The sequence below is a fragment of the Chrysemys picta genome, chromosome 4 (genome assembly GCF_011386835.1).
Source record: "Chrysemys picta bellii isolate R12L10 chromosome 4, ASM1138683v2, whole genome shotgun sequence".
NCBI lineage: Eukaryota > Metazoa > Chordata > Testudines > Emydidae > Chrysemys > Chrysemys picta.
This window is the reverse complement of record NC_088794.1, coordinates 149,204,500-149,231,792: the sequence shown is the minus strand read 5'-3', so window position 1 is coordinate 149,231,792 and position 27,293 is coordinate 149,204,500. Positions and strand designations below refer to the sequence as shown.

Sequence of the window (27,293 nt, the reverse complement as noted above, 5' to 3'; positions counted from 1 at the left end):
GAAAATGTTCAGAAAAGGGCATGGAACGGCTGCCATATGAGGAGAGATTAATAAAATTGGGACTTATCAGCTTGGAAAAGAGACAACTAAGGGGAGATATGATAGAGGTCTATAAAATCATGACTGGTGAGGAGAAAGTAAATAAGGAAGTGTTATTTACTCCCTCTCATAACACAAGAACTAGGGGTCACCCAATGAAATTAATAGGCAGCAGGTTTAAAACAAACAAAAGGAAATATTTCTTCAGACAATGCACAATCAACCTGTGGAACTTCTTGCCAGAGGATGTTGTGAAGAGCAAGACTATAACAGGGTTCAAAAAAGAACTAGATACGTTCATGGAGGACAGGTCCATCAGTGGCTATTAGCCAGGATGGGCAGCGATGGTGTCCCTAGCCTCTGTTTGCCAGAAGCTGGGAATGGACGATGGGGATGGATCACTTGATTTTTACGTGTTCTGTTCATTCCTTCTGGGGCACCTGGCATTGGCCACTGTCGGAAAACAGGATACTGGGATGGATGGACCTTTGGTCTGAGCCAGTACGGCCGTTCTTATGTTATCATGTATCATCTGTACGGTGGTAGCACCAGCCTATGGGGCTACAGTCACTGTGATCTGTAACTGAACTGTTGTCTCTGAATAGGTTTGTGGGGGAGACCGGCCGTTTCTCGCACCCAGTGATCTTCAGAACAAACACCTGGAGCTCAAGGAGGAAGCAGTGAAGCTGTTTCGAGGCGTTAAGAAGATGGGTGGGGAGGAGTTCAGTCGCCGCTACCTACAGCAACTGGAGAACGAAATAGATGAGCTCTACATACAGTACATTAAGCACAATGACAGCAAGAACATATTCCACGCGGCACGTACCCCTGCAACCCTCTTTGTGGTCATCTTCATCACGTACGTGATAGCCGGAGTGACCGGCTTCATTGGCTTGGACATCATAGCCAGTCTATGCAACATGATCATGGGGTTGACCCTTATCACTCTGTGCACCTGGGCATATATCAGATACTCTGGGGAATACAGAGAACTGGGAGCAGTAATAGACCAAGTGGCTGCAGCTTTGTGGGACCAGGTAAGAGCATGAGCTTGTGATAAAAATAGACATTCTTTGGCCTTGATTTGCTTTGGGATTCTCAGCGCCTTTTGAAATAACTTTTAAATACATCAGTAAGGCCCCAGGCCTGCAATCGGATGACCTGCACACATCCAGTTGCAGGATCGGGGCTTAAGTCAGCTATACACTCATCCTCTAGACAATGGCCTATCCTGTAGCCTTTCAGAGCAACTTAAACACCACATTTTAACCCGTGCCAGACAGTTTCTTTAGACCTGCCACACACTGAATGCAGCTGCACTAGGTGCTGGGAAAGGCAAGGATAGGGGACTTATTTTCAGTCTAGTTTATTGAGATGATTGTAAGGGTGAGTATTCTGGTGTCCAGTATGGGGGCCCTGAACAGAACTGCCCCCAGCTTTGATTACAGGTCATGTGAGTGAAGTAAGATGGAGGAAACAGGGACACCGGAGCTTGTTTAATGTATGACACCACTAGCCATTACGTGCAAAACTAATGCCTCCCATTCAGATTTTGTGTGTCCTGCACAATGTAAATCCTGGGCCGTAAATTGAGGTTGGGGACCTCATTTTGAAATGCGGACTTAAAGGTCCTGGCTACAGAGAGACGGGGGAGTACAAGTCAGCGTGTTAGATGGTGATCACACAGGTTTTCAACAATCCGTTGTCCCGTTGGCTTCAACGGAGCTATTGATGTGAGTTAAGCATCTGTATAAATATTGGCTCAATCAGGGCCTAAGCCAACAATGCTAACGTTTCAAAAACATGGCGGCCTTTTGCTCTTCTAGTTGCCCGGGCTGGAATTAGCTCACTTGTTTATTTCACATTCGTAACCCACCAACTGCAGTGTACATCTTATTCCATTGTGCTTGGAGTCGAACAAAAAACAGAAGGCATTTCTCATCAGGCTTCAGATTCATAGGTGATCTTTATATGGAAATCAACAGATTCAGGGTTATTAATATGACTTAATTTACTTAATGTCCATTCTTTCCAGTGACCTAAAGTTGTGTAATAGCTTGAAAGATGCAGTTTTGGGTGGAAAATGACACTTTTAAGCTTCAAAAGTAATGCTTTGATAAAATACTCAACGCAGGCCCTCGGGTAGAGATCTTGAACATACCATGACATCAATTCACCATTGCAAATGGATGCAAAGTCACAAATGGAAGCAGAAGTCAATGGATAGAGGGTTCCAGGCGGGTGCAGGTTTTCACCTACATCATGCACTCATGAGATCAGGGTCCTCAGAAGTGGCTTTTACTTGTGTGGTGGGTCAAATAAATGATGCATTAAACACCGTGTTTGACCAGACACCCACTGATGTCAGCGGGAGTTTCACCATTGACTTTAACAGCAACAGGCTATACTGACGTGATTCAAGGGACACCATCCACTTGAAATCTAGTCAGTTCGGGGGCAGGGCGGGATGGGGGGGGGGAGGGAAGGAGTTAAAAATAGCGACACCTGCCCGTGTGTGATTTTACAACTGTTTTCCTATTTTTAAAAAAAACGCTCTCTTCCCTGTTGCTCTGTGAAAGACCCACACACACAACAGGTGCAAGAACGGACTGTACATCATGGGAACAGAGACACTGACGACACACAAATGCACAGCCTGCCTGAACAAACAGAAAACGCTTCTTTTGCTGTAATTTGCAGCAATGGTCACTGCAGGGGTCGCTAGTCACAGCGCTAGGTAAAGAAACCCCCAAGTATTTTTTTTAATGAGACAACAGCGTCCTTGTAACTGTTGCGTCTCCATGACGGTGGCGGCTCAGGTTTGCAGTTACTGCAGCCCTGACCCGGGATATGTTAACGCAGAGGTGAGGCACAACACATGAGCCTGTTCAAAGCTTTAAAAAAATAATCTGTCCCGCCACCTTGTCTTCCACCCTGTATTAAACAAGCCCACAGCAAGCGTGTTGGGTAGCTTGGGTGTCATTCTCTGGGCCCAGCCCCGTGTGCTGGCTTCTGTACTTCAGAGGCAAAGCTGCCCATCCATGACTCATGGGGGAGGGGTAGCTCAGTGGTTTGAGCATTAGCCTACTAAACGCAAGGTTGTGAGTTCAATCCTTGAGGGGGCCATTTAGGGAACTGGGTAAAAATCTGGCTGGGGATTGGTCCTGCTTTGAGCAGGGGGTTGGACTAGATGACCTCCTGAGGTCCCTTCCAACCCTGATATTCTATGATTCATGGAAGGTTCTTGCAGGGGGGGCTGCTGCTGGCTCTGGAACTAAAAAACCCCCCAGCAAGTCTGCCCTTTTTTTTTTTTAGTTTTTACAGCAAACTTACCCAAGTGCCAATCTGCCAAGAATCAGCCTGGTGCAGCTCCCTTGCCTCAAGCCACTAACAGGGGTTTCCAAGGGACGTGCTACTAGAGCCGTAACTAGGATGAGCAGGGCAGCACTATTAATTGTAACCACCTTGAATTGAGCAAAAAGGAAATGATGAATGGTGGGGGACGGTTAACCAGGCCACCAGGTCTGTGCACCCAGAGCGGCCAGGCCATTGGGGGACAGCAAGAGGGCATTATTGTATCATGTTCCTTTTGTGGGCAGAGGGGCAAGAGGCAGCATGGACAGGCAGGGGGTTAGACAGCAGGCTTTGGTTTGCGTGGGATCCTTTGCCGGCTGTGCTCTTGTTTCTGTCCCTTCTGGGGTTATCTGCATTGTTCCAACACAGACTTTCCCTACCCCCCAAACCTTCCAGTCTCCTACAGTGCTGCCAAGTTTGGGTTGCAGAACTCGGAGAAGAAAGTGTATCGGTTCTGGAACTAACAGTTTTCATTGGATTTAAAAAAAAACAAACCACCACGGTGGAAACATTGATCCTGGTTCAAGGCTTTGGAAACATTTGTTTTTGCAAAGCATGAAGAAGCTGATCCGCACCCGGTGTAATGCAGCGTAGCTCCGTTAATGACTGGCTAACGAAGCTACTCCGATTGCCACCAGCTGAGGATCTGGTCATTCAATTTTCGGCCAAATTGGACACGATCGGCCCTGTTTTAAAAGCCTGATGGGGCGTGTGTTAATGCCAACTGATTGCTCACATACAGAGCTGTTTTGCCAGTGAAAAGTGCTAGCCATTCGTTGATGGTAGAATGGCCCTGTCAGAGCTGTTTGTCTCTTTGAATCTCCCCTGTCCAGGTGAGGTGCTGTTCCGACACTGAGCCGCTCTGCCAGGGAAAGTGGGCACTTGGTTAAAACCCTGCAGTGGTGACCATTATGGGGGATTAAGGGGTGGAGCCACCTTTCCCCCCTCTACAAATTCGCCAAAAATCACCTTCTTCCCTACACTCTTCTCTTCTGCCGGTGTAACTCAGGAGTTACTACATTGTATCAGCAGCGTGAAACCCCTGTAAACTGCATACAGGATCAGAATCAGGTCCCAAAGGAAGGTGTGGCCAGCAAGCCCCCTGCACATTGTGCCTGAGCCTGGAGTCAGAGTGGATCCGAAACGTGTCCAAGTCCATCCATGATTATGGTCCAAATTGGAACCATGTCTTTAATCAACTTAGAGAACAACCACAGCGTACCGAACTTGCCTGACAGGGTTGTATTTGTTGTATGGACGGAGCCTAACCGCATGTGGAATAGGTATTGTGCCCTTAGAGCATGCAGCTAAGGGAACATGATCCAAACTGGGGACGGTGTGGCAGGCTGGGGTTAATGGATAAGGGCAAGGGGGAGCGGGGCTTACCCTTAAGAAAACTGTTTAAGCCAGGGTAAGGCTGTGTAACTAAAGCTGAATGCTGTAACATGACCCAGGAAGTGCATTATATACAGAGATGCTATTTTTCCCCCTTTTCCAACTGCCTTTCCCACAGGGAAGCACGAATGAGGTAAGTGACTTTATCGTTATAGAGACACGCCTTTACCCGCATGCCGCTTGCTCTAACTGCAAAACGAACATCGGTAACGCACAGAGCGAGGCTGGCGCCTTCACATTCACAACCATGCATTCTGCCGGGAGCCTCTATTTTGTCTTTAAGGAGGTTTGTATAGCACCTAGAACTGTTAAAGAGTTCCTCAGCGCAGTTGGGATTTGCAAAAGGACCAACGGATTTGCATCCAATTCCCAAGCAGAGTTGGGTGTCTAACTCCCTTAGGCACCTTTGAAATTCTCATCCAGGGTTGGGCCCTGCTAGAGAAATCCCCAGCTAAGTCTCTTTGGAACACAGCATACAAGCCTTAGATCTCCAGAAAAGCAATTCTGCATGACCAGTGTCTCTCCAATCATACAAAGAGGGCCCAGAGACGGCAATCAGAGTCACAGAGACATACCAATGGGGCCTCTTGCATAGACACGTGAGTCTGTGCATATAGATCCAATCCCAGTCTCAGGGCCAAAAGCACGAGGAAGAAGTTAGCGCTATAGGAGAAGAAATCCAGGATAATAGAGGAGGGAATCTGGGTTAATTTTGGTATAAGTTTGTGCTTATGCTGATGTGCTTATGCAAGAAATATTTATTTTCTAACAGCCAAATCTTGCAAAACTCCCACTGAAGCTAAGCGGAGTTTCACCCGAGTAACGCCCGCAGGATCGCATCTTACATTTTCAAAATGTACCCATGACACCAGATTCTGAGACATCAACCTCTGTTAAAACAAGCTAAAAGAGAGATTTCAAAAGAGAGTTACATTCCCTCACCCCCTTACCTCTTTGGGGCAACACCGGCTGCATTTTGAAATGGGAGTACATCAACCCGCGCTAGGGAGGTTTTAGTGCCCAGTGGCATGGGCTACGGGGATAGTTAGCATGCCACAGGCTAGTATGAGACAGATTTACCCCTCAGCTTGCCGCTCGCCAACTGTTTCTATAGACAAGCCAGTTTGCCTGTCTGTAAAATGGGTGAGCTGTTGATTCGGTTACCAGGCTGTTCTAAATGGAACTGGCATTAGGTGTAGACACAGCACATTTGAGTCAGAGACATAAAGGGATGAACAAGGGTATATAAAGCAACAGAGGGTCCTGTGGCACCTTTAAGACTAACAGAAGTATTGGGAGCATCTTTATAGTATTGTATAGTATATAGTATCTTTTTATTGCTCAGGCGTATCCAGAAATCCACTCCTAGAAATCACGTGCCCTTTGATTTTTGGAACACGTCTGTTACACGTTCGGCTGCAAATGCCCAGATATGCCTCTAATCGTGGAACTCTACGAATCAGACAGTTACACTTTGCTGCTGATTTTTAAGCAGAACTTCCATTGAATTGGCTAGGGTGTGCTGCTGAGAACTGAGCCACAACAGGACCCCAAATTATTAGCTCGTCGTGCCATCAAGCCCCTGGCAGAATAACATTTAAAAATGTACAGTAGGAGGTTTTATAAATCAGAGTCAGTTTCCACATGGCTACCAGAAAATCTCATCTCTGATACCTTTAAGCATCTGAATTCTGAGCATCTAAATTGAAATTATTTTCCTACATGCATGTTCTGCTCAGAAATCAGTGGCATTCATTCCCGAAGACCGAACATGCTCTTGTTAATAGATTAATAGATTATAGATTCTAGGACTGGAAGGGACCTCAAGAGGTCATCGAGTCCAGTCCCCTGCCCTCATGTAAAGGGCTCTCCAGAGTTCAAGGACTTGTCTCTGCTGTGTAAAATTTAGTCTTGAAAAAGGATTATTGGGAGGGAACGCCAAGCCCCCACAAGCATTAAGTGGTCCTCTTAAGTGTTTAAAGAATGGGGGACAGAAGAAGAGAACTATTTTCAAACAACTTAAGAAAGGGATGATTTAAAATTAAGACCTTACTTTGGTGGGTAACATATTTTCAGCAGCATGGGTGTAATCCCCCCTCCACCCCGTACAGAGGTGCATGGGCATTGTGCTGGTCTTCTGTACAGGGAGGGATAGTTCAGTGGTTTGAGCATTGGCCTGCTAAACCCAGGGTTGTGAGTTCAATCCCGGGGGCCACTTAGGGCTCTGGGACAAAATCAGTACTTGGTCCTGCTAGTGAAGGCAGGGGGCTGGACTCGATGACCTTTCAAAATCTCTTCCAGTTCTAGATCGGATATCTCTTTAAAAAAAAAAAAAACTTTGATAAAAAGAAAACCAACACAGCTTCACACTGAACTTATGAAGGTGCATTAAATTAATGTAGACCTTTGGGCAGGTACCATCTTTTCATCACAACTATTTTTGAAGACAGTATCTTCTCATTCATGATCAGTGTTCTGCAGAAGCCAGTGAAAGATTTATTTGCTAGATTAGGTAGTTTTGTTTGTAACAGTTTGTGCTGTCTCCTCTGAAGACAGCAGCAAAACCCCTCCATGGGTATGATAAAGGATGCCGAAGGCTAAAACCTGCATTTCTTCAAAGAAGCAATTTCTAGAAAAACTGCATGTACATTTGATGATTAAAGTCTATTGCATGGCATGTTTTACAACCACCTAGATGATCTTCACAAAAAAATGCATGGATAGATTGAATGTTAACATTTGCATCTTAAACGTGAAACCTAGGTAAGAGACCACCCTTATTAGACAAAGAAGCATATGACTTGAGGCACCCCACAGTATCCCTTGATTCAATTAAACTCTGCCCTACAATTAGAACAGCTGGCAGGTGATCAGTCTCTTGAGTTGTTGCAACAGGCCATTCGATGGAACCAGTATCTATGAAGCTGTAGCACTGATGAATGGGAAAGATTTTCATTCTTGAACATTATGCAGAATCAAAGTAAGGTCTATGTAACACATGGGCCAGGTGCTGTCCATCTCTCCCTCTGAAGGAAGGGACCATGTAAAGAAGTGTAGTGATTGGCTACTCCCTTCATGCAAGTTGAATGGGTTCTTTAGCTCAACCAGTAGAGCAGGGCTGGGCAAACTTCTTGGCTCAAGGGCCACATCGGGGTTGCACAACTGTATGGAGGGATGGGTAGGGAAGAGTGTACCGCCCTAAACAGCCTGGCCCCCACCCCCTATCCACTCCCTCCCACTTCCCGCCCCCGACTGCCCCTTTCAGAACCCTCAACCCATCCAACCGCCCTCTGCTCCTCGTCCCCTGACCACCACCCCCAGGACCCCCTGCCCCTAACTACCCCCCGGGATCCCAACCTCTTATCCAACCTCCCCGCTCCCTGTCCCCTGACTGCCCTCCCGACCCCTATCCACATCCCTGCCCCCCTGACAGGCCCCCCGGACTCCCACTCCCAACCCTCCCTGTTCCCCATCCCCTGACCTTCCCCCCAGAACCTCCACCCCCTTCAACCACCCCCTCCTCCCTGACTGCTCCCCAAGGCCCCCCACCCCCTTACCAGCAGCAGGAGCAGGGGGAATAGCAGGGGAGGGGCCGGGGACTAGGCTCCCTGACCAGAGGCTCAGGTGCCGGGCAGGATGGTCCCGCAGGCCGGATGTGGCCTGAGGGGCGTAGTTTGCCCACGTCTGCAGTAGAGGCTTATGCTTTTAGACCTAGAAGTCCTTGGATCATCTGTGGTAATGGAACCAACCAGCACATCATCATAAGAAGTTTTACTGGACCAGGTCCGTTAGCTTAGCGGTAGTAACAGACCCCTGAACCTATTTCATTCTAGTGACTGGAACATGGAAAGAAGGAGTTAGGAAATCTGTCTAGAAAAATAAATGGAACTAAGTCACACTTAGCACATATGGAAAGGAAAGTATAAGAAGTCAAGGTGAACATTGTGACTATTTTGAACCAGCTACTATAATATGAATGCAAAATAGATAACTTGCTCTATGAACTCACTGATCTAAGAATGTTTACGTCTTTTCTGCTTTGTAGGCTTTGTACAAACTTTACAGTGCAGCAGCTACCCACAGACATTTGTATCACCATGCGTTCCCTGCCCAGAAATCAGAATCTACTGAAGAGTCAGAAAAGAAGAAAATGTAAGACAGATGTTTTCACGTAGGTGCATGAATGAAGCACATACACCTCAACAGTTAAACACTCGCCTAGTTGTATTCATGTACAAGTTGCTGAAGTTCCTGAAATGGAACAGGGGAGAACACAACATAATTCACTTGTAAAGATGGTTTGACGTGTGTGTTTTGATTTTGACAACACGCTGTTTGATGGGAAGATGTAGGCATGCTTTTCATTTTGTTTATATGTACATATTTGATTTTGCTGCAAATATATACAATACTCTTAATTTTTAATATCAAGCAATTCTTGCCTGGTTATGAAATCTTGCTTTCCACTTTAAATTTAGTATGCAATATTATGAGATCACTAATAACATGATGTGGTAATAAGATACGTTTTCCACATGTAAATCCTAGCATTATTCAAAAGAACCACCTCTTATATTATTCTCAGATATGCTTGTTCAAGTAAATATCACGTAACCAAAGGTTTGATTAATCAACGTTTTTCCTCATATCTGCCATGAACTACACAATTACATCAACACTTTTTAAAAAAAATATGTACTAACTTGCTTTGTCAGAAATTGTAAGGCCACTTCTGCTATGGTATGTTTAATGATATTGTGAGGAAAGTATGCTTTTTCCTTTGATAAATTTAATGCACAAAAAGATGACTTCGTACATGTATTTGAGAAAGTTTCACTGTTTTCTGTATATATTTTCATTTAGTGCATAGAAAGTGTGTTCACAGTTCTATTTTATTGTCAGAGTATTAAAGTTTCCTTTTGGTTCCTATGAAGTTGATCATATCGTGAGCAATTAATTCACTAACTGGTGTTTTCTTAGAGCTTAACGTTGATCTAGGTTTATTTTTCTATCATTTATTTGATGAACATTGTGCTTTTTTTTTTTAAGACGCAATCCCTCAAAAATGTTAGTTGCTGTTTTTAGAAATGGAGAGTGGAATTTGATTATACTGATCATTTTGAGGGTGGCGGATTTGCATTGACTTTTTTTAGATAAAAAATACCACAGAGCAGCCACGGTACATTTAGTAAAAGTCCGCGCTTTAGAGGGAAATGGTGTGTAAAGTTGCAGGTATGAAAATTCAACTGTCTAAACCAGGGGGAGGCAACCTATGGCACGGGGGCCGAAGGCGGCACACGAGCTGATTTTCAGTGGCACTCACACTGCCTGGGTCCTGGCCACTGGACGGGGGGTTCTGCATTTTAATTTAATTTGAAATGAAGTTTTTCTAAATATCTTAAAAACCTTATTTACTTTACATACAACAATAGTTTAGTTATATATTATAGACTTATAGAAAGAGACCTTCTAAAAACGTTAAAATGTATGACTGGCACACGAAACCTTAAATTAGAGTGAATAAATGAAGACTCGGCACACCACCTCTGAAAGGTTGACAACCCCTGATCTAAACCCTCTTTAAATATAGTATACTTAGACTACTGAAGAAGGACTTTTATCTATAAACACAGGAAAAAAGGCATTTTTTACAAAAAAAATTGTCTTAACTATGTGAACTGAAGTGACACATTTTTAAATATAGAGCCAGAAAAAGTGACAGGCATCTGATGTGGTAGTTATTTATTTTTTTAAAGTTTATGGTGGCACAAGCCATCGTCCATAGAAAGGCTTTAAACGAGCATTGGTCTTGAGGTACATTTTTGTATGAAGAAAATTATCAAATTTCTTTACCACCACTTTTTCCTGGCCCAGTCAAGCACTGTACAGTAAAATTACAGCAAGCATTGGGAATCTCGTTTCCAGGTTTCTCCAAACCTGGTAAACACGGTCACGTCGCTTTTCAAAGACCGTTTCAATGTAAGCATGGTATTCACGCTGTGCTACACTTATCTTCAGAAAGTGGAATGGCCTCAAATGCTTCACTCTCAGCTGTCATGAGATAGTTTTGCTCGAGTTGCGTCAAATACGCGAAGGGCATTGAACAGTGCCACTGCTGGCTGACAGACACCGGCAGTAGGGCGGCACTGCATGGATGTTTCACATTTTCCTGCCTGGGCTAAGGAGTGCTTCTGTGCCCACTGCATACTCTCATTCATTAGCACAGCTCTTTGCCCACATGATGAGGTTGGGCGTGTCACTGGTCACAATACGTGAACATCGCACAGATCCTTCACATTTTGTCAAGCTGTGCATGACACCAGGTACACACACATCTGCAAGATGTTCAGGTGGTCAAGGACTTTTGGTGACTTGGACAAAGTGGTTACATCTACAATGCACAAACTGCTAGAGCGATCCCTTATCTTCTTTGAAGAATAGAATGTAGTCCCCCCTGCGTGGGCTAAATGAAACAAAGCAGTGTGAAACCTGCTGTTCCCGGGCGTTACAGTGGGAATGGGTGGAATAGAATCATAGAATATCAGGGTTGGAAGGGACCTCAGGAGGTCATCTAGTCCAACCCCCTGCTCAAAGCAGGACCAATCCCCAGACAGATTTTTACCCCGGTTCCCTAAATGGCCCCTTCAAAGATTGAACTCTCAACCCTAAGTTTAGCAGGCCAATGCTCAAACCACTGAGCTATCCCTCCCCCCTGTGGACTCTTTCCTTTATCCTCCAAGAGCATACAGAAACGAGCTTTAGGTGCATGGCTTATTCCACAACCGCAGCTAGGTCATTTACTTTTTCAAGGTTTTTACGCCACACATCAACCAACCAAGTTTAACAGGTGAGCAACACATCACGAGCACAGCACTCCGAAACAGCTTCATGCTCCGCTCCCCACATGGTCTTTGTATACCTTGTGACACAACAGCAGCGATCTGGTCAAAGGAAACCTCGTATTTATCCATTTCCTGTATTGCTTGGCTAATGGGCTTAAAGATCACCAAGTCCAAAACCACACAGTCCAATAGAAGCCATCAATCCACGTTCACATTGTGGTTAGCTTAAAAGAGCCAACTTGTCGAGAATCTCTCTCTCTCTCCTATCTGCGTGGTCTTGGTGACAATACCGATCCCATCATAAATCTTCAGCTTTTCTTTTAATTTTGTTTGCATTGTTTTCAAATACTCTTGGCAAATGAAATTCCTGTAAACGGCTTGAACTTGGTGCAGTTCCAACATTTTTCAGGCTACATTCTAAACACTCCTTTAGGGTTACATTGTTAAGAATTTTTAAAGCTTTGCTTAAAAAGCTCTGTCCATCTATGAAGTTGTTCCTGTTTTCCCCTCAAACATCTGACAGGTTTTTGCACTTTGCGTTCTCTGCCCTCTTCAGATTTCAAGGCCTCTACGTTTGTGGGATGCTGTCTCCACATGTTTATCACAGCTTGCCTCACGACTGTAATCTACCCGCATGTTGAACAAAATAATAAACCTCCACTTCCATGGAAGATCTTGTTTGGATATTGTGCAGATCACTCCCTTGTGCTTATTACTGATATTTTACTCCTTGTCAACCCCCGTAGCTGTAGATTAAATCCTCCGCATTTATAATAGAGCAGTGTGCTTACATTGTAGCTAAGGAAAGCAGCCCACCTGTCAAACAAATTAGGTAATGCTTGTTTAAATGTTGCACAAATTATGCAACATTAATTTGCTGCGTAAGTCACAAAACTATGAAAAATACCTTTTTAAGCAGTCAAATTCAATGCACCCAATTACAGTGTGTCCCAGACTTTTCACTAAGGCAACCCACCAACTACAGGTTGTCTTTTTTGTGTGACCCACCCAGGGTCCAAGTTCACGGAGTGGGGTCCAATAGGCCAGCAACCTTCTCCTCCTTGCCCCACCGAAGGGGCACCGCCCGCAGCAGCGCCCTCTGCAAGTGGCAGCTTTTGAATGGTGACCGGGTGGGAACACTGTCTCAGCAAAGCAGGCAAGCACAAACATTTATATATCGATCCCTTTCCACCACCTGTGGCACGTGCATGGACTGCATGGTCAAGGTCTCAGAGGAGGCAAAGCAATGGAGGTTTCCTGTGGGGCTTGGGGTGCAGGATTCACCGCCCAAGCCATGGTCAGTGCTCTATAGCCAGAGTCCTCAACCTTTTTCTTTCAGAGACCCCCCCGAACAGGCTATAAAAATTCCATGGCCCACCTCTGCCACCACAACTGGTTTTCTGCCTATCCAGTAGATTAAAAGCCACTGGCGTTAAGGGGTCGCACAGAATGCAATTGCCCAGGGCCCCACGCCACAGGGGACTCCGCGAAGCTAAGTTCTCAGGCTTCGGCTTCAGGCCCGGGTGGTGGGGCTTAGGCTTCGGCTTTCTGCCCTGGGCCCCAGCAAATCTAAGGCTGGTCCCTCTCTGGTTTATTTTGGTGGATCCCCTGAAACCTGCTCACAGCCCCCCGGGGGCCCCGGACCCCTGGTTGAGAACCACTGCTCTGTAGAGTGCTCTAAAAAGTGTTGTGCTCTGTCACATGCAGACAGCTGGCAAACTAGGTACCTTTCAGTTCATGCCAAGAGGGTCTACACCAGGGACAGGGAACATTTTTTCTATCAGGGGCCATTGGCCCACAGAAAAAATCAGTCACAGGCCACACCAGCCCTGCAGGGTGGGTGCGGAGGCTCGGGGCCAGGCCCTAGGCTCCAGGGTGGGGCCAGAAATGAGGGGTTCAGGGTGCAGGAGGGGGCTCAGGGCTGGGGCAGGGGGTTGGTGCCTGGGACGGAGTTAGGGTGCAGGAGGGGGTTCCAACCTAGGGCAGGGGGTTTGGGGTACAGGCCCTGGTTGGGCAGCACTTACCTCAGGCTGGGGCTAAGGGAGGCTCCCTTCCTGGCCTGGCTTTGCGCTGCTCCTGGAAGCGGCCAGCACATCCAGCCCCTAGGCGATGGTGTGGCCAGGCAGCTCTGCGCGGTGTGCAGTCCTCACAACTCCCATTGGCTGTGGTTCCCGCCCAATGGCAGCTGCGGAGCTGGCGCTGGAGACGGGGGAAGCACGTGGAGATTCCCTGATTGCCCCTGCGCCCTGGGGCCACGGGGACATGCCCGCTACTTTGGGGAGCTGCACGGATCCGACCGGACTTTTAACGGCCTGACAACCCCAGCTTCCTTTCCTGCACCCCGAACCCCTCATTTCTGGTCCCACCCTGGAGCCTAGGCCTGTCGTGGAGACTTGTCATGGGCCGGATTCAATTAAGCAGCGGGCTTAATTAAGTAGGTTCCCCACCCCTGGTCTACACAGAGCGCTTCACTTAAATCACATCCCACTGATCACTGGTGCAGACTCAGGGGCTCAGGGTGGTGTAGCATTTAGTGCTGTTGTATTACACCACTGTGGGTTTGGCTCTGGTGGCTATACTCTCCAGCTCAACAGTTTGACCTCTGCCACTTGTTTCCGATCTAAAGCTTCTAGGAACACATGAAGACCAAGGAAAGTAACCGACATTCACAAGAACAAGGTCTAATAACTTTTATCAATTTTATTGAAGTAACCAATAAAGTTATGAATAGCCAAGCAGAGATAAATCCAACATATATCCGTAGTTACATCCTCCTAGATAGTCTTAGGGTCTGATGGGTCTCATGGTTTGATCATCAGTAGAGGATGGTTCCTGCTGGAGTTTTCTTGTAGGGAGCTCACTTTTCCCAATCTGGGCAGCCTCTTTTTATAATGTGATTCTGACTATACCTCATCCCCTGTGCATGAAAGTATCAACCCTCTTTTTCCTTATTTGTATTGTGTCCCCCAAGAATATTGGTGTACCCTGTTTTTCATAAGTTGTGTATAGTTCCTTTTATTCTCATTAGCATGGACACAACCTGTATCTTGTGGTTAAGGGACACGTTAGGGAAAAAAAAGTGCCTCTAGAGCATTTTGTGATCTAAAATTAACCTAAGATCTTACAGGCCTCAGCCTGTAGGCCTTGGATTTCAGCCCCCCTTAGATGTTCTGCTCTCGCCTCCGTCACCCCCGCGGAAACACAGCCAGGTCCCACGAAATATTGTGGGGGTGGGGGAAACAACAGCTCTTCAAATATTTCCACAGCAGGGCCACTCGACCTCCTGGTTCTGCTGCCACCAGGAGGGGGAGAGGTCCCAGCTGGTCCAGGTCTCTCCAGGGCGAGGGCAGAAGGAAATGGTCCCGGTTTCTCCTGACACTTCCTCCCAGACCAGCCAGACTGCGGGGCGGGGAAGAAGTGAAGGTGGTTCAGCAGTGGGGTCAGGGTGGAGGGAGTTGGGACCAAGAAGTTGGGGGGAGTGGCTCGAAACCATTTGGTCTGGGGGTTGAGAGAGATCCATGGGATGGGAGTTGCTGCTGCCAGGTGAGTGACGAGCAGGCTCCCTCTCAACAATCCCCCCAGCCTTCCCTCCTCAGTGGGCCGGCGAGGCGCCCACCTACAGCCTTCCTGCAGGAACTCACAGAGGGACTGGGAAATCACAGTATCCGTGACAAGCCTGCAGCCTTAATCAGCCACAGCAATGGTGTCAAGCATCCAGCCCGCAGGCCTGGCACAGCCGAGGGAGGCATTTATCTGGCCCGCACGACAGATTCAGACTGGGCCGAATGTAAACTTTACCTTTCAATAAAGTTTCCTGCTCCTATGGCTGTGAAGAAAACCTTCCGCATGTGAACTGATGCAAAGCCATTGGAGCGTTCTTTCCCTGCGTTTGCAACCATGCTCAGAGATACAAACCACATCCATTTCATCTCAATTACTGCACGTGGTTTGCACAAGCTGGGTACTGCACACTCAACCAGCAGAGAGGATTGCTTCCCACTGACTAATGCTGAACGCAACAACAACTTTATTGTGCCCAAGAGCTTTGTACAAGGCTCCTGTTAGCAGTGGGAGATCCGCCATGTATCGAGGATGGCGTACTATCTATTTCTGTAGCCCTGCCTCACGGATAATTAAAATGTAAATTTTCCCAATGCACAGACTGACTTTAGTTCCTGAGTTAAAGATAAAATCTTCCCAGAATCCAGTTATTCTAGATGTCTTTGTGCTCTGATCAAAGGATTTTCATGGTTAGGAGGATCTCATTGGAAGCAATTTTCTCTGATCTTTTAAAAAGGCAAAAAATATGTTTGCTTCATTTTGTTCAAATTTTAATCTCGGTAAATCAATGATATTCACGCTTTTCTTATTTAAAGCAAAACATTGAAATTTATTGAATTGATGGGATTTACAGGAAATGTGTTCTCTGATGTGCAACAATATTTATTGCATTAAAAAAAGGAGCCATAAACATCTAATGAACCAAAGTATGATGCTGGAAGGGGTGGCTGTGCAGGTTAAAAACTTCATGTGTAAAGAAAACCTCGTTACAAGACAACATTTTTGCAAAAAATGCATCCCTGATTTTATCATGGAGATTTATGGCTGCTAAGTCGGTTAGATAATTCTATTGCTTTCCAATTGCAGTTCGCTCAACACGCATGTGGAGCAGCTTGCAGGTCGCAGGGTATGTCCACTCTGGAAATGCTCCAGCAACACAGCTGTAGCACAGACATTTACGACAGCAATGGAGGGGATTCTCCCATCGGTGTAGGTAATCCACCCCCCAGAGATGCAGTAGCTAGATCGAGGGAGGAATGCTTCTGTTGATCTAGTGCTGTCTACACCGGGGCTTAGGTCAGGTTAAGTATGTGTCTCTCAGGGGTGTGAATTTTTCACACCTGAGCAATGCAGCTAGGTTGACCTATACACCTCTACCCCGATATAACACAAATTTGGATATACTGCGGTAAAGCAGTGTTTGGGGTGGGGGGGGGTGTGGGGTGGGGGGGAGAGAGAGAAGAGAGCTGCGCACGCCGGTGGATCAAAGCAAGTTCAATATAACGCAGTTTCACCTATAACGCAGTAAGATTTTTTGGCTCCCGAGGACAGCGTTATATCGAGGTAGAGGTAGGTGTCTTTGAACTGCAGACCGGCCCTTAGTTTTGAAGAGGCTGCAGGTTATCTTGCCCCATGACAAAGTTCTGTGCAGATTGCTGGCAAATCTAAAGTGATACGATGCATATAACATAGTAAAAAATATAAGGCACCTCATACTTCATCAATGAAGCATTTGTTCCGATTGGGGAAAAAACATCTATGCTTCTGCACTATTTAGTAATTAGTGTTACAGAGTGTTACTGTAAAATAACAGTGTCAGTGTTTCTGTACATTAAAGCAGTAAACATCTTAGTGTAGATGTTGCACAAAGAACAGACTCTCCCCAGAGACACACAGGGCATCTGAAGGGAAATAAAATTAATTTGGATTTTAAAAACATTGTTTTGCATCCAGGACATTCCTTATATTTGCATTTATCACCATGTAAAAATATATAGACAGCTTCTTAATACAGCTCTCTGCTAAAAGGAGATACCAGAATAATAAACTAACTTTTTTGTACAGAAAAAGAATAACAAACATGTTTTTCATTCTATAAACAATACCTTATATATGTAGAAAAACATTCAAGAGGATAATTAATGACAAAGGTGCAACATCAACAAAAATAAGCTGCCTTTTAAACCAAAGCACTTGTTCATGGTTTAAAAAAAATAAAAATCTTTTAAAGCTCTTAGTGTTCTCATTGAAATTCCATTTAAAAAAACTGTTAGCTTAAAAATTCTTGCCGTGTTGTTGTGCATACCACTTCTGCCTTAGCTTGCGGTTCTCCAGCTCTGTGAGAAGGGCTTGCCTGTATGCTTCATACAGTTTAACAATTCGTTCCAGTTCTTTCATGAAGAGTAGCTTCAACATTCCCTGGTATGTATCTAGATCAGCTAGTTGGAAGAGTTCCCACTTCAGAATGTGATCATATCTGTTTTGAGATATAAATGTAAGAGATGCATATTTACATGTCATTATAAGAAAACACATACGTAAGACATTATGCATATCCTTTTGTAATTGTGAAGCCACTGATGACATTTTTAGTAGTTGATACTGATGAACCTATTTCTGATAGCCGCATACTTCCACAATTAAAATTAGTCTGGTTAATCTCTACAGTAATTTGTTTCTTAAGGGAAGAGGTATCCCATAAAGCTACACAGAGGAATCACTCATACTGTCGATATATATTAATGTAAAAATACCAAATCATTTTGGAAGAACAAATAAAAATTATTTAAGACACTAGCAAGCAATTGCTATTAACCAAATGTAGTGAATACATTCTGGAGGCATTAAAAAAAAATGTAATAAAATCCCACAAGAAATCCTCCTAAGTAAAAGTGGTTTGAATTTTGTGTCTATACTGGGGTGAGGAGGGAGGAAACACCCCCGCTTCCCCTCCCACTGTGGACAGCTTGGGAGGTCAGAGTAACTTGAAAGAATAAGTCTGTTAGCTGATTAAACCAGTCCTCCCAAATGCCTGCCTCCTTGAGAGCTGAATTCCACAGGCTTTGCAAAGCCCCTTCTTCACCCACAGTATCGGTCTGCTTCTAAAGCTTCCTTGCCCTAACGATTACAGCGGGTGAAGGAGGATACTGTACGGCTCTTGGCTAATCCATAGCTCTATTCTACCTGCTACACTTACAGTACAGCCAACAGAGTTCAAAAAGTGACCCCTCCGTTTTGTAATGGAACGTCTTTAGAGGGCTCTCCTGTTGGAACATTCGACCTATAGCTCAGTTTCACATTTCCACATGATCAAGCAAATGAAGCAAAATGAAGGTTGCCCAAAAGTATCCTTAAAGCAAGTCAGCACTATCCATCACTGAACTGTTTTATTGTCCGTTTATTAGAATGGTTACAATTGCATAAACGAACAAGGCAACATATGGCAGCATGGGTCAACTAATGAGACCTTCTGGGTTTTGCAGGACTGCATACTACATACCTTCACTGTCTGAAGTAACCTGTACTGTATCAACCAGTATAGTCCAAGTCCACTACTTAACGGCAATTATTGTTGAATATTTCCCTATTTAATTTTCCTTCCTTCTCTTACTACTCCTTGTGCTACGATCTTCTGAGATGTCAAATCTTCCTCCCTTCATTTATATCCTTATCATGAAAGTATGTACAGATGATTGTAAGTGGGGGGTGGGAGATTGCCCAGTGACAAACAGGTTAGGAATAACTGCTGGGCAAGCTAAAATGTCGTCCATACAAAAACAGGGAAGCATGCAAAACAAAAGAAAGCGAAGAAAAACAAACAAACTAAGGCTGTCGATTAATCAGTAAACTCGCGATTTAACTCGAAAAAATTAATCGCGATTTAAAAAATTAATCGCGATTAATCGCAGTTTTAATTGCATGTTAAACAATAGAATACCAATTGAAATTTATTAAATATTTTGGATGTTTTTCTACATTTTCAAATATATTAATTTAAATTAACATACAGACTACAAAGTGTACAGTGCTTACTTTACATTAATTTTTATTACAAATACTTGCACTGTAAAAATGATAAAAGAAATAGTATTTTTCAGTTCACCTCATACAAGAACTTCAGTGCAATCTCTATTGCGTTAGTGCAACTTACAAATGTAGATTTTTTTTGGTTACGTAACTGCACTCAAAAACAAAACAATGTGAAACTTGAGAGCTTACAAGTCTACTCAGTCCTACTTTTTGTTCTGCCAATCGCTAAGACAAACAAGTGTGTTTACATTTAAAGGAGATAATGCTGCTCTCTTCTCAATTACAATGTCATCAGCAAGTGAGAACAGGCATTAACATGACACTTTTGTAGCCAGAATTGCAAGGTTTTACATGCCAAATATACTAAACATTCGTATGCCCTTTCAGGCCTCGGCCACCATTCCAGAGGACATGCTTCCATGCTGATGATACTTGTTAAAAAAAAAAAAGAATGCACTAATTAAATTTGTGAATAACTCCTTGGGGGAGAACTGTATGTCTCTGGCTCTGTTTTACCCACATTCTGCCATATATTAGGTCTCAGATGATGATTCAGCGCATGTTCGTTTTAAGAACACTTTCATAGCAGCTTTGTGTTTTGTCAAATGAGGTATCAATGTGAGATTTCTAAAGATAGCTACAGTACTGGACCCAAGGTTTACGAATCTGAAGTGCCTTCCAAAATCTGAGAGGGACGAGGTGTGGAGCATGCTATCAGGTCTTAAAAGAGCAACACTCTGATGTGGAAACTACAGAACCCGAACCAGCAAAAAAGAAAATCAACCTTCTGCTGGTGGCAGCTGACTCAGATAATGAAAATGAACATGCATCGGTCCGCACTGCTTTGGATTGTTATCGAGTAGAACCCATCATCAGCATGGACACATGTCCCCTGGAATGGTGGCTGAAGCATGAAGGCACATATGAATCTTTATTGCATCTGGCATGTAAATATCTTGTGACAGCGGCTACAACACTGCCATGCGAACGCCTGTTCTCACTTTCAGGTGCCATTGTGAACAAGAAGTGGGCAGCATTATCTCCTGCAAATGTAAACAAACTTGTTTGTCTGAGTGATTGGCCGAACAAGAAATAGGACTGAGTGGATTTGTAGGGTCTAAAGTTTTACATTGTTTTGTTTTTGAATGCAGTTATGCTTTGTACGCAATTCTACATTTGTAAGTCAACTACTGTACTTGTATCAGGTGAATTGAAAAATACTATTTCTTTTGTTTTTTTTACAGTGCAAATATTTGTAATAAAAATAAATATAAAGTGAGCACCGTACACTTCGTATTCTGTGTTGTAATTGAAATCAATATATTTGAAAATGTAGAAAACATACAAAAATAAGTAAATAAATGGTACTCTTATTGTTTAACAGCACGATTAATCACGATTAATTTTTTTTAATTGCTTCACAGTCCAAAAAAACCCAACAACTACCATTCATAGCGGAGTGTCCCTGAAGTAGGGGACTCATAAAATGGGGCAGAGTCAAGAAAGGAAGCAAAGAAAGGGTCGTTGTCTTGGCAATATGTTTTCCTTGATGTGGGAACAAGATAAAGAATAAAAGCAAGATGCATAATGTGAAAGTTTGTAGAACTACAGACAGATGCAATAAAACCCCAAAAGACTAGAGCTCAACAGCCTTTGTTAAATGTGTCAGATTTGTCACCCGGCAAGACTGAGGGTGAGGCATATTAAGATAAAACCCTCAAGGAAGGTGGAGAGGCAACATCCATCAAGAGGCTGGAAGGCGAAGCATATAGTGGAGTGGTTTTTGAATGTCACTGGCTACAAAGAATGAATACCTGAAGTTTATTATTTAGTAGGTTTTTAGCTGATTAAATTTAGAAAAAGCAACAGAGGGTCCTGTGGAGTCTGATGAAGTGGGCATTCACCCACGAAAGCTTATGCTCCCAGTACTTCTGTTAGTCTTAAAGGTGCCACAGGACCCTCTATTGCTTTTTACAGATTCAGACTAACACGGCTACCCCTCTGATACTTGACACCATACATTTAGAAAGCTCATTCTCTATCACTTATGGTTTTATAGGTAGTCACTTCCATTACAAAGCAGCATATTGCTAGATAAAGATGTCAAGGCTCAGTTACAGACAGTGCTCCTAAGTTTATCCTTTGCATGTAGCAATTCTGTATTACTGTTTAAACGTCATGATTTTCATCGCTTTTTGGGAATACATAAACATCTAACTTTCCTGTGATCATCACAGACTCTCTTAGGCTTTTTAGCGTATTCCAAGCTGCCAACATTAGGTATATTCAAACCCCCTACAATCCAGCATATGTATTCACTCCTCCCACCTTTCACTAACCCAGCTGAATTTAATGGACGTCTCCTGAATGTTTCATTTCATGTAAATACTGCCAAACTAGTCTTGTGACGAATCAAGACTATGCCAGTTCTCCTGCAAGTAATTTTCCAGGCTCAGAACTAGCATTGTTTAGTCCTGGAAGGAACTGGATAACTAGTCCAGAGTCCAGTTTTACTTCCTTGTTCAATGTGTGGCCCTAGGCTCTATTGACCACATGCTATTCAAACCCTGCTCTCAATACAGAATGACTCATTTCCTCCTCAATGCTTCTATGGCTCATGTCTCTAGTATGTGACAGCTTCACAGAAGTTAATTTATTTTCACAACAACCTTGTGCAATGAGGGGGATTCCTCACCTTACAGATGAGAAACTGAGGCAGAGAGAGAGAGATCAAGGTCAAGTGTTTACTAATTTTGGGTGCCTGATTTGAAATGCCTAAGACCCCATTTTCCTGAGCACATCGCACTATACAGAACTTTGTATGTTCAAAGCACAGCTCTCATTGATGTCAGCTGCTGCTCTGAGTGCAAATCAAGACCCTGGGTTTTCGAGCTGGGCATGCAGAGAATGAGGAACATACAATTAGTGACCACCTATGAAAAGTTTGGTGACTTGACCAGCATCATAGAGGAATTCTGTGGCAAACGCAGGGACAAAATTCTTCTCCAGGGCAGTATCCAACTACCTTAACCACGAGACCGTATTTCTCTTCCCGCAATCCCCTGCCTTTTTCACTCCACACCTTCCAACTTCTGAAACAGATAAAGCTGGGGTCCTACAGACAACCACCTCTTTCATTACACAACCCTAATACATCTGCAGCGCATTGGTCCACCCGCTGCACTGAATAAGGCAGGGTCCTGTGGAAAAAAGTACGTGATCACGTAATTAAAGACTACCATAATTCATACACACAACCGGGCTGAATTAGGTTGCACAGGCAACCTTAACCTAGCACTTCCTGACTTTACAGTGCTTGAATTGCAATGTTAATGTTTTCAATGTATTTTTTGTACGTAACTTATAGGTTTAAAGAAAAACAAAAACAAAAAACGATTGGCATCATATTGACACCCACATGCCAACTCTGCCAGTTGGGGTTTCAGATATTTGCTGACAGCAGAGGACTGATAAGACTCAGGAATCGTGGTTTCCATTCCAGGCTCTGAAGGGCAGTGCGTTCTAGTGGTCACCGATCCTTCTGCCTGTTCCACCCCAAGACTGACCTCTTTCTGCCCTTGTCCTCTCCAACCTATCCCTGTCCTAATCCTCCCTCCCGCCTCCTTACTCACTCATAGCTTCTTGTCCCGGACTCCTCATCCAAGTCCCCCCCTCAGGGTATGTCCCGTTGCAATTAAAAACCAGCAGCTGACTCAGGCTCTCAGCGCTCGGGTTAAGAGTCTGTTTAACTGTGGTGCAGACATCTGGGCTCGGGCTGGAGCCCAGGCTCCTGCGAGGGCGGAAGGTCCCAGAGCTCAAGGTGCAGCATTATCCTGAATGGCTACACCACAATTAAACAGTCCGTTAGCCCAAGCCCACATCAGCCAGCATGGGCCAGCTGCGGATGTCTAATTGCAGTATAGACAAACTCTCAAAGGCCCAGTCTCCTCCACCCCCACAACCTTGGCTCCCAGTCTCAGAACCCCTCCAGGGGTTCCTTATCCCAGTCCCCCATCCAGGCCCCACTCTCCTGCCCAGCCAGCCCCAGATTCCCCTTAACCACACTCCATCCCAGCACCTCATCTTAGTCTCCTCTCCCTGCAGAGCTTTCAGTCCCAGCCTCCTGACCCAGCCAGTCCCTGTTCCCACCCACTTTTGGCCCCAAGGCTCTTCGTCCCAGCCCCCCTTCCACATTGTTCGTCCTAATATCGTTCCTCCACCCCCCCCCAAAGGTCTTGCTCTTGTCCCATCTGCATTCAATTCGGGTAGCTTCCTCCGCCACGCTGGCTGGGTGCTAACAGAGGAACCATTGAGAACTCATGAGAGAGATTCTCCCAGATCTCTGGTTTGGTGTTTGGTGCCACAGGGCACTTCTACACAGCCAAGAAAAACCCATGGTGCAGAGTCTCAGAACCTGAGTTAATTGACTTGGGCTCACAGGACTTGGGCTGTGGGACTAAAAATAGAAGTGTAGAGGTTTGGGCTGAGACCCAGGGAGGGTCACAGAGCCTGAGCTCCAGCCCGAACCGGAACATGTACACAACTATCTGCAGCCCGAGCCCCACAAGCGCAAGTCAATTGACCGAGGCTCAGAGACTCGGCACCTTGGGCTGTTTTTTCTTTGCAGTGTGGTGGCCTGCTGCAGCCTGAAGCAGTAAATGCGGCGAATCCTGCTCAGACCCTGCAGCGTCCTCGGTGCAGATGGAATCTATGGAGAATTTAGCTGCCAAATTCTCGGAAGTGTCTATTGAGCCTGTGCAAATTTCAGTTGTTCAAAGGCTTATAATGTGGCCAGATTTAGGCAGGTTTTCACTGGAGCAGGAAAAGGCACATCACTGACAATAAGGCCAACCAACCCCAGCAAAATTTCAAGTCCCTCCTCCAAAGCATGGAGTCAATAGAACTCAGCGAAATGGTTGTGCGAAGAACGTGGGGTATCTGCATTGTTTTTATGAAGATTACATACACATCTGTTTGATTGTTATGGCATAGTCTGCCATACAGGTGACAAGGAGGTTAATTCTTGCAGGAGTTACTCACATGACCTAACAAAGGAGTACAATGGCTTCAGATAACCAGCCATCTACCAATACTTACAAGACAATGACTGGACTGGACTATTCCTTTTGATGGTCTGATGGTCTATGTGATGGATTGGATCACAGAAACCCCCTGGGAGCTGCCACCTGATGTGCCAAGACTACCCCTGCTCCTGTTTTCCCTGCCAGCTCAGGACCCCATCACCCTGTCTTGCTGAGCCAGACACTCCCGTCTGCTCCAACACAGACCCAGGGTCTGAATTACTTGCCCCAAAGCTGCAGGTTTACCTGAAAGCAGCTAACAGAAGTGTGCTTGTCTTTGGCACTCATGCCCAACTCCCAATGGGGTCTAAACCCAAATAAATCCGTTTTACCCTATATAAAGCTTATGCAGGGCAAACTCATAAATTGTTCGCCTTCTATAACACTGATAGAGAGATATGCACAGCTGTTTGCTCTTCCAGGTATTAATACTTACTCTGAGTTAACTAATAAGTAAAAAGTGATTTTATTAAATACAGAAAGTAGGATTTAAGTGGTTCCAAGTAGTAACAGACAGAACAAAGTAAGTCACCAAGCAAAATAAAATAACATGCGCAAATCTATGTCTAATCAAACTGAATACAGATAATCTCACCCTCAGAGATGCTTCAGTAAGTTTTTTCCTCAGACTGGACACCTTCCAGGCCTGGGCACAATTCTTTCCGCCGGTACAGCTCTTGCTCCAGCTCAGGTGGTAGCTAGGGGATTCTTCATGATGGCTCTCCTTATTTGTTCTCCTCCACCCCTTTATATATCTTTTGCATAAGGCGGGAATCCTTTGTCTCTCTCTGGGTTTCCACCCCCCCTCACTGGAAAAGCACCAGGTTAAAGATGGAGTCCAGTTCATGTGACATGATCACATGTCACTGTAAGACCCCAAGCATTCATTCCTCCCAGCCTGACTCACAGGAAGGCTTGCTTGCAAACAGAGCCCCAGTCAATTGTCCTGGTTGATGGGAGCCATTAGGATTCCAAACCACCATCAATGGCCCACACTTTGCATAATTACAATAGGCCCTCAGAGTTATATTTCATATTTCTAGTCCCAGATACAAGAGTGGTACATTTATACAAATAGGATGATCACACTCAGTAGATTATAAGCTTTGTAATGATACCATACAAGACACCTTTTGCATGAAGCATATTCCAGTTACATTATATTCACTCATTACCATATTTTTATAAAACCATATAGACTGCACAACGTCACAGTCTATCTCCACTCTAAGGCTATGGGCTCCATTATGAGGCTTTTAGCAACATGGCTGTGCTGCTACAGCTGTGCCACTAAAAGGCACAGGACAAACCACTTCCATCCCCCACGAGCGGCAGCGGCTTTGTTGACAGGAGAGCGCTCCTGCTGTTCACACCGGCGCTTTTCGTCGGTAAAATTTTTGCCATTCGAGGTTTGAGGCTTTTTTTAAACACCCCTGAACGACAAAAGATTTGCCGACGAAGTGCTAGTGTAGACAAACCCTTAGTGTCAGACAAGTTTGGCAAGAGGAGAGGGTGCCAGTCTGTGGACACAGAACAAAAGGGCCTGCGCCTGGATTAAGAAAGACACACACAGACAGTGTAGAGAAGCAGATGGAACCCGGGGTCTCCAGAAGCAAGGCTGCCTGGGCTGATTTGGGCTTGCCTAAGCTTGGAGGGAAATGCTAAGCTTAAGGTAAGTAATGTGTGTATAGGTGTTTTATTGGTTTAACCCATTTCTCGCTTCTGCATAAACAAACATTACTTTGTTTTGAAGGAGCTGTTCTGAGGCACTGTATTTACCTAGTGTATTTTATTCCCAAAAGGGAGTCTCTTGCAGGTGCTGAGAAAACAAGGTTGGTAAACATGGGTGTTGTAGCCCAGAGACAAGGTTTCCATCCTGAGAGCAGTGAAGGGCAAAGCCTGTCACTTGAGAGACTGGAGAGAGGTGAAGGGTGAAGCTAACCTTGTAACCGGGACAGGCTGCACAATTTTTTTTTTTTTTTAAACAAATGTATTTTTCTGTACTCCCACTCCCAGAATTGAGAGAGATCTGGTTTGAATCTTGTTTTCTAATTGCAGTGTAGTGCTTTATATTATACTGGTTTGTATTTTACACAGCCTATTAGCACAATTACTAGTGATATCAGAATGTCTAATCTTCCTTGTCCAGCAACCACATAAAGCTCATTTAATTTTGTATTCTCTCAAGTGTAAAAGTGCACCTACTTGCTATAGCTATCGGTAAAACAAAAATGAATAAAATTAGATAATCATCTAGGTCTGAATAAACTAGATGAGGAAATGGACGCATATAGGCAGTGGAAGTAATACAGTGTCTACTTTAAGATGCTGCAAGCCAGGAGACCAGGAAGAAGAAAGGATATCGCAGTAAATTGCCTCCTGCAATTATAAATAAAAACATTAATATTTTAATAATTATTAAAAAGGGCAGATGGCCAGAAGGGCTCCATGTGCACTGCAAAGTGGGAGGACTCAGGGGTGCAGCTGGCATCCAAAGAAACCTAGTTTGAAATATGAAGGGTTTAAACTCAGATCTGGACTTTTCATTACGTTTAATCTTATTCCATGACTTGACATATTTACATTGCCAAACCCATTATTTTCCAAAGCAATGCACTATGAGAAAACCAGCGTTAGTTATTAACCACTGATTAAGGGAATTTATTTTTTGGAAAGAGTTATGGGGTCCCTAGTGTATGATAGGGCTCCTAAGCACGATGGTAATTAAACAACAACAAGGCAAGTTATCCACTTCCACAGCTTTATGTGCTGATGCCAAACAAGTCAGCATTTTTATTTATTTATTATTATTATTTACAGGCACCTGGTTACTCCCGAGTCAGTGCTAATTATAGATAAGGCAATGCTCCCCTTTTCTGTCCCTGGTGAACTGTGTGAAGGTGGAACAGGGTCTCCATGATCCCTCGCCCAGTGTTGTCAGACACTCATCAATGAACAACATTTAGGATTAGCAGCAGGCAGCTAAATTTGG

At 44.6% G+C, this 27,293-nt stretch overlaps 2 protein-coding genes across 6 annotated transcripts in view; one reads left to right on the top strand and one right to left on the bottom strand.

Annotated features, from left to right (window-relative positions):
• ATL1 (atlastin GTPase 1) overlaps positions 1–9,726 on the top strand; it is a 49,486-nt gene extending 39,760 nt beyond the window's left edge. For 2 of the 3 annotated variants that reach the window (XM_065593982.1, XM_065593980.1), the window contains exons 12-14: positions 645–1,076; positions 4,907–4,921; positions 8,834–9,726. In XM_065593982.1, coding sequence (XP_065450054.1) covers positions 645–1,076; positions 4,907–4,921; positions 8,834–8,944 — 558 coding nt within the window. In that variant the 3' untranslated portion in view covers positions 8,945–9,726. The remainder of the gene's footprint in view (positions 1–644; positions 1,077–4,906; positions 4,922–8,833) is intronic. The other variant, XM_065593979.1, reaches the window with a different exon arrangement.
• Positions 9,727–15,991: 6,265 nt separating this feature from the next.
• SAV1 (salvador family WW domain containing protein 1) overlaps positions 15,992–27,293 on the bottom strand; it is a 35,029-nt gene continuing 23,727 nt past the window's right edge. For all 3 annotated transcript variants that reach the window (XM_005290241.5, XM_005290242.5, XM_065593984.1), the window contains exon 5: positions 15,992–17,667. In XM_005290241.5, the coding sequence (XP_005290298.2) occupies positions 17,466–17,667 (202 nt within the window). In that variant the 3' untranslated portion in view covers positions 15,992–17,465. The remainder of the gene's footprint in view (positions 17,668–27,293) is intronic.